This window comes from Charadrius vociferus, unplaced genomic scaffold (genome assembly GCF_000708025.1).
Source record: "Charadrius vociferus isolate BGI_N301 unplaced genomic scaffold, ASM70802v2 scaffold172, whole genome shotgun sequence".
Lineage (NCBI taxonomy): Eukaryota > Metazoa > Chordata > Aves > Charadriiformes > Charadriidae > Charadrius > Charadrius vociferus.
The window spans coordinates 1,073,475-1,080,269 of NW_009647217.1; the positions used below are offsets into that span (position 1 = coordinate 1,073,475).

The following is a 6,795-nucleotide window of genomic DNA, read 5'->3' on the forward strand; positions in this document are numbered from 1 at the left end:
TCACCCTGCCCCTGCCAAGCCCCCTGCGCCCCCCCCCAGCATGAAGAAGTATGAAGAGCCTCTGCAGTCCATGATCTCCCAGACCCAGAGCCTCGGTGGGCCCAGTCTGGAACACGAGGTGCCCCACCACCCAGGCGCTGACATGGGGCAGCAGATGAACATGATGATGCAGCGGCTGAACCAGGACAGCCTGACGCCAGAGCAAGTGGCCTGGAGGAAGCTGCAGGAAGAGTACTATGAGGAAAAGCGACGGAAAGAGGAGCAGATCAGCATCCACGGCCGGCCCATGCAGGAGATCATGATCCCACAGTCGATGGGGAGCATGATGATGCGTGGGCCCCCACCACCCTACCACAGCAAGCCTGGAGAGCAGTGGCCGCCAGGGATGGGCAGCCAGCTGCGGGGACCCATAGATGTGCAGGACGCCATGCAGCTGCGGGGGGGGCCACCCTTCCCGGGGCCACGGTTCCCTGGGAATCAAATGCAGAGAGTCTCTGGCTTCGGAGGGATGCAGAACATGCCCTTGGATGCTCTTGGGCCCATGAATGCCATGCAGAGGCCAGTCAGGCCCGGCATGGGATGGAGCGACGATATGCCTCCTATGGGAGGCCCTGGGAACTTTCCGCAAGGCACCCTGCCCTACCCGTCAGGGCAAGGGGACCCCGAGAGGTTCATGAATCCCCGTGCCAGGGAGGAGATCCTGCGGCATCAGCTGATGGAGAAACGCCCGGTGGCAATGCAGAGGCCCATGGGGATGTCCGGCAACTCCATGAGCCAGGGCATGGAAATGGAGAGGATGATACAGGCTCACAGGCAGATGGATCCATCCATGTTTGCTGGGCAGATAACAGGGGACAGCCTGAGCAGTGCCCCGATGGGAATGGATTTTGCAGGCTCTCGGGGCATGCTGAGCCCCCCTATGAGTCAGTCGGGCCTTCGGGACATGGACGCGCCCATGGGCCCCGGCAACCTCAACATGAACATGAATGTCAACATGAACATGAACATGAACCTCAATGTCCAGATGACCCCGCAGCAGCAGATGATGATGTCGCAGAAGATGAGGGGCCCCGATATGATGGCCCACCAGGGCGTGAGCCCTGAGGAGCTGGCCAGGGCGAGGGCTCAGAATGGCAATGGCAGTGCAATGCTGGGGGGACCCCAGAAAATGATGATTCCCTCCCAGTTCCCCAACCAAGGACAGCAAGGCTTCTCGAGCGGGCAAGGGCCCTACCCCAACATGCCCCAGGAAATGGGCAGCGGCTCGGACATGTTCAGCCCTGAGCAGGGCACCATGCCTGTTGGCAGCATCGGCAGCACCACCAGGCTCAGCCACATCCCTCTGCCTCCGGCCTCCAATCCCACTCCCACGCAAGGGGGCAACCTGGCCAACATGCACCCAGCGCCTTCCCGGGGGCTGGGCCGCCGGCCCTCTGACCTCACTATCAACATCAGCCAGATGAACTCCCCCAGCATGGGCCACCTCAAGTCTCCCACCCTCAGCCAGGTGCACTCGCCTCTGGTCACCTCCCCCTCTGCCAACCTCAAGTCCCCACAGACGCCCTCGCAGATGGTCAGCATGCCACCTTCAAACCAGTCTGGACCCCTCAAGTCCCCCCAGGTGATGAGCTCCTCGCTGAACGTCCGGTCTCCAACGGGATCACCAAGCCGCCTGAAGTCCCCTTCTATGGCTGTTCCTTCCCCCGGTTGGGTGCCCTCTCCCAAAGCCACCATGCCCAGCCCAGGAGTCAACCAGAGCAAGCAGACCCTCAGCATGAACTCGTCTACTTCCATGGGAGGACTGGATCAGGGTATGCCGGGTATCTTGTGTGCGAGTGAGCGTGCCTGCTCGGTTTTGGTGCGTGTGTGGACAGTGGTTCTGTCCAGCCCGCGTGCTCTCGTAGGAGCGGGGAGACACTCCTGCCTGTGCGTGCCCTTGCGTCTCATGGAGCAACTCTTTTTTTCCCGGGAGTCCAAACGGGGCCTTTTCAGGTAGATGGGAAGGCGAACAGAGCAGCTTTTACTCCAACCCCAGCTCGCGCTCTGTGATACGGGCAGGAAAAGACGTGTCTGTGCTGGGCAGTCAGAGGCAGTTTGGAGCGGAGGTCCATCACCGTTCTGGAGCGAGGTCCACGCATGAGCCTCCTCAGAGACCGGAGGGGGCCGGGCTGTGCTGGCTCTGGGTTTTGCAGCCTCCTCTGGTCGCTGCTGCTAGAAGGAGGGGACGGGGTTGCTGTTCGACGGGAGCAAGCCACGGTACGCAGGCAGTACTCAGCTAGTCTTTCTCTCGCTTGCAGGTTCTCTCCCTTCTGGGCCTCGGAGCAGCTCTTCCGCACCAGCCAGTAACACCTCTAGCACCATGAATCCCAACATGCCTTTTACTTCCTCTCCAGATCCATCCCCTTCCCAGAACCCCCTCTCGCTGATGATGTCCCAGATGTCCAAGTATGCCATGCCCAGCTCCACACCGCTTTACCACAATGCCATCAAAACCATCGCCACCTCTGATGACGAGCTGCTGCCGGACAGGCCTATGCTCCCGCCTGGAAGCATGTCAGGTACATACTTCTGGGGCTGGTCTGGGGCTGGGCGTGCGAGGGGTCCGACCATCTTGTGGCTGTCAGCAGGCCTGAGGCACCGAGTGGAGGAGACATTAGAAACTGTGTTTTTCCCCCGACCGTGGTGTCAAGTAGCTTAAATTTGCCCTCGTTCGTAACAGTCTGCTCACTTCTCCACCCTGTGCCCAGGCTGTCCCTCAGCTTTTGGCTCGGGTGTGCTGTCTGGAAGGACATGAGCCAGTCCGGCGTTGGAGGCACCTTTCTTCCACGAGCTCTGGAAGTTTTCAGAACTGCCTTTACCCTGTGCAGACACGTTGGCCCTGGATCGCTGAGGCTCCCAGAGTTGCCTCAGGTCCAAGACTTGCAGGCAGAGGTCTGCTGCTTGGAGCGCTCGCGTTCTTGTGCAGCAGGACAGGGACGCTTTGAACAGGGTTTGGGAGTCTGGTGTTTTGAGTGGAGCCCAGGTGCCTGCACAGGCTGGGCTATGTCGTGGCGTAGTTCTGATTTCAGTAGGCGACGGCCAGATACGCTCCGCTAGCTGATGGCACTGGGGAGGACAGCTAGGCAAATGAGTGTTTTTCGTCACTCGGTGACTAGCTCAAAGGGGAATTCCAGCACGCTGTACCACTTGATTTAGGGGGTTAAAGCTGTCTGATAAATATTTTTGGAAGTTTTCAAAATGAAAAATCAACTTTTTGACTCTTCCACTGCTGAGTAGTCACTTAGGGTGACCGCAGGCATGCAAATGCACTGGCTCCCTCCTAACCTGGACCCCTCCGCAGGCGCTGGTTGCTCTGCTATATCAGCGAACCCAGTCCTCCTGCCCGGACAGCACCTGTGTCGGACTGCCAACTCTTTTGCTTCTTTTTTCCTCCTCACTGCCCAAGGTTGTGCGGTCGCAGGAGCTTGCCGGGTGGCTGACCCTGCAGGCAGGCAGTGGTGAGGGGTCACTCCTCAGTGGCTTCCAGGTGGCCGAGAGCCCTCCTGAGGTCGTGGTGTAGGGCTGTCCCAACGTGCAGAGCCAGTCGAGACTCTATAATCAGTGGGATGTGAGGAACTACAAATCCAGTGTGGGATGGGACAAAGCTGGAATTAGCTCTCCGCTGCTCAGGAGCTCGGGGAACTGGAGTCTGGGGCACTTTTTCCTGGCGCTGGTGCTTTGCAAGCCCCTCTTGTGGCTGCTTACTTGAGCATCACACTCCATGCCCAGGCCTTTCCGAGCAGGAGCGCTCGGCGGGCTTCCAGGGTGTGGATTTTGCAGCCCTGAGAGGTCTGTGGGCAAAGTTGACCTCTTCTGTCTTTTTCCCCTCCTTAGGCGTGACGGGGAATCAGCCGAATCAACTGCACTTGAACTCCGTGGGGCCTGGATCCTCTCAGAGCCCCATGGGAATGAACCTGCCTGGTCAGCAACCCCTCTCCCACGACCCACCCCCCACCTCCATGATGTCCTCCCCGAACCCTCTGGGCTCCAACATTCCTATGCACCCGAGTGCGCCAGGGGCGGGTGTCCCCCCCCAGAACCCCATGATGCTGCCGCCGGGGCCCCAGGACTCACTGAACCAGCAGTGCGGCCCCGTGCCCAACAATTCGCAGATGATTCCTTCCAACCAGCTCGTGTTCCCCCGCATGCAGCAGCCCCACAACGCTATGCCATCTCCCGCCGGAGGCATGCCCATGGCCCCCGGCGGGGGAGGCGGCCCCGGGGCGCAGCAGCACTACGCGCCGGGGATGCCCTTGCCGCCTGAGGACCTTCCCTCCCAGCAGCCTGGCCAGATGCCCCCTCAGCAGCACATGATGGGCAAGAACATCCCTCCTCGGATCGGTGAGCCCTACCCGCCCGTGCTTCCTGGGGTGGCGTCGGTGCTGAATGACCCTGAGCTCAGCGAGGTCATCCGCCCCACACCCACGGGTATCCCCGAGTTTGACCTCTCCAGGATCATCCCGTCGGAGAAGCCGAGCAGCACCTTGCAGTATTTCCCCAAGAGCGACAGCCAGGCGCCCAAATCGCAGCCTTCCAACCTCCACCTCATGAACCTGCAGAACATGATGGCTGACCAGCCCCCGGTGCGGCCAGGTATGAATGCCCCCAGCCTCCCCGGGCAGCAGGGCGTGCAGAGGGGACTTGGCATGCCCATGTGCCATCCCGGACAGGTGCCCATGCTGGGCAGGACAGGCATACCGCCCCAGCAAGGCATGATGGGCAACAGCATGCACCAGGGCATGATGTCTCCGCAGCAGAGCCTGATGGCCCAGCAGAATTTCATGCTGATGCAGGCCAAGCAGAGGAGCATGTCTGTGTCGGGGGAGATGTATGCTCAGACAGGACACATGATGTCACCTCAGGGCTCTCTCATGGGGCCCCCGCCTCAGCAGAACCTCATGGTCCCGCACCAGATGAGGCAGCGGAGTGTCTCCCTGGACAGCCAGATGAGTTACCTCCCCGGGCCTGGGAACATGGCGAACCTGCCGTTCTAACCCCGGTCGGCGCTCAGGGGTGGGGAGGGGACCCGGCTGCCTGGACAAACGTTTGTAAGCCTGTCTTCGGGGGAGGGTTGGGGGCCAACGCCGGTGGAGGACACCACATGGGATGCTTTTCATACCGGATTCGCCTCTACACAGAAAACCAGATGTGCAGTAAACTTGATGTGAATTGGGTTTCTTTTTCCTTTCTTTTTTGGGGAAGGGGAGGGTGGAGGGGCTGGGAGTGGGGCTGTTACTTTGAACCCTGCGTGGTGACCAGGGACGTCCAGACCCTGCGGCAGTTTGTAAAGTTTTCCTTTACGGTTTTCCTCTGTCAAGTGTTTTTCTTTCCCTTTTTTTCCCCCCTCTCGCTCTTTTTTCCTTTAAGCAACCAAAATGTGCAAGAGGGTGTTTGGAACTAGCTGTAAATAGGTTGCTGGGAAAGGCAAAACTTGTGCTGGTTTTTAATTGTTCTGTATTTCTGTGTTTTAATAGAAGCCTCAAAACATGTTTTTAAAAAAAACAGAAACAAAAAACATGCTAAAGGCAACAGTGTACAAGGATTGAAAACTCTCCCTGGGCGAGGCAGGAGGATCCCCCAGGGTGCACAGGGCGTTGAGAGATCCCCTTGTAGAGTGACTCTGTGTCAAACCTGTGTTGTTCACGCGTCTGAACGGTTTGCATGTGCAGGGTGTATAGTTTCACGCAGACCTTAGGCCCCTGTGGAGGCTGTGCCAAGTACACGAACACAACCAATGACCGAGGACCGTCGGGGAGGTCAGAGCTGTGGCCCTGGTGAAATGCTGCTGCAGCAGTGCTCATCCGGCAGGGCAGAGGCCGCGGCTTCCCAGGATACAAGCTGCCGCTGCTCCGTGGTGAAGCTGCCGCTGTTGTGGCTGGGATGGGGAGGATGCCGGCCCTTTGGCTGGAGAAGCCGCAAGGATCTGGGCTTCACAAATGATAACGTGCTGGACCTGAAGGTCTCGACCAGCCTCTAGTCCCTTCTCTTCCCTCCACACTGTGTCCCCTGTGGGCAGGGCGGTGCAGTGCGGAGGGGCAGATGGGCTCCAAGATGAGCGAGGCGATGCATTCCTGTGCTTCCCAGAGAGGTGAGCTGGGACCCTGCCTCTTCTGCAGCCTGCCTACCCTAGTCCTTTAGCCATCCATCGCCCTCGGCACTGCGCCGCACCCCCTCTACCTCTGCCGTTGAATGCTCTCGCAGGTCTTCCTCACGCTTGTCGATGCTCCTTCTCCGGAGTTTCGCAGGCAGTCTTTGCTCCATCTCGCCCTGAGCTACCGGCAGCAGCCCTGCCCTTCTGCACGATGGAGGTCCGGCTGTTGAAGACGACCTGTCCCTGTGCACGATACTCCATCTCAGTATAAGAGTTGTCTTGCGGCATAGCCGTCCTGTGCTTCGGGCAGAAGAGGCCCAGGTTGTGCTGCAGCCACTTGTTCCTAGGCTGGTGGAAGCAGGCCATTCAAACGACTCGGGCTTCTCTGGATGTGCTCCACCCTTCCCATCCTCCACTCTGTAAGGTCTTCCTGCGCGCGGCACTGATGGTCTTTCCTGTGTTTGTTCACGGAGGGGGCTGCAGGGTGACGCGTCTGCACTTCTGCACACACCGCAGTAGCTCTGGACCTCCGCGGGGACCACATTCCAGCGTGGTGTACCCTATGGGTATCCAGCAGTGAGCTCGGGGCGTGCGATTGCCCGAGGAACACCAGGTGGAGGATTATCTCTGCAGAGCCAGACTTCGCGTACTACCTCTCTTGTAAC

The 6,795-nt window shown here is 59.4% G+C and overlaps 1 protein-coding gene across 1 annotated transcript in view; it reads left to right on the forward strand.

Annotated features, from left to right (window-relative positions):
* The window catches only part of BCL9L (B-cell CLL/lymphoma 9-like), a 10,533-nt gene extending 5,500 nt beyond the window's left edge, over window positions 1–5,033 (forward strand). Inside the window, exons 6-8 of the mRNA XM_009879523.1 lie at window positions 10–1,811; window positions 2,298–2,558; window positions 3,874–5,033. Coding sequence (XP_009877825.1) covers window positions 10–1,811; window positions 2,298–2,558; window positions 3,874–5,033 — 3,223 coding nt within the window. The remainder of the gene's footprint in view (window positions 1–9; window positions 1,812–2,297; window positions 2,559–3,873) is intronic.
* Window positions 5,034–6,795: the final 1,762 nt, after the last annotated feature.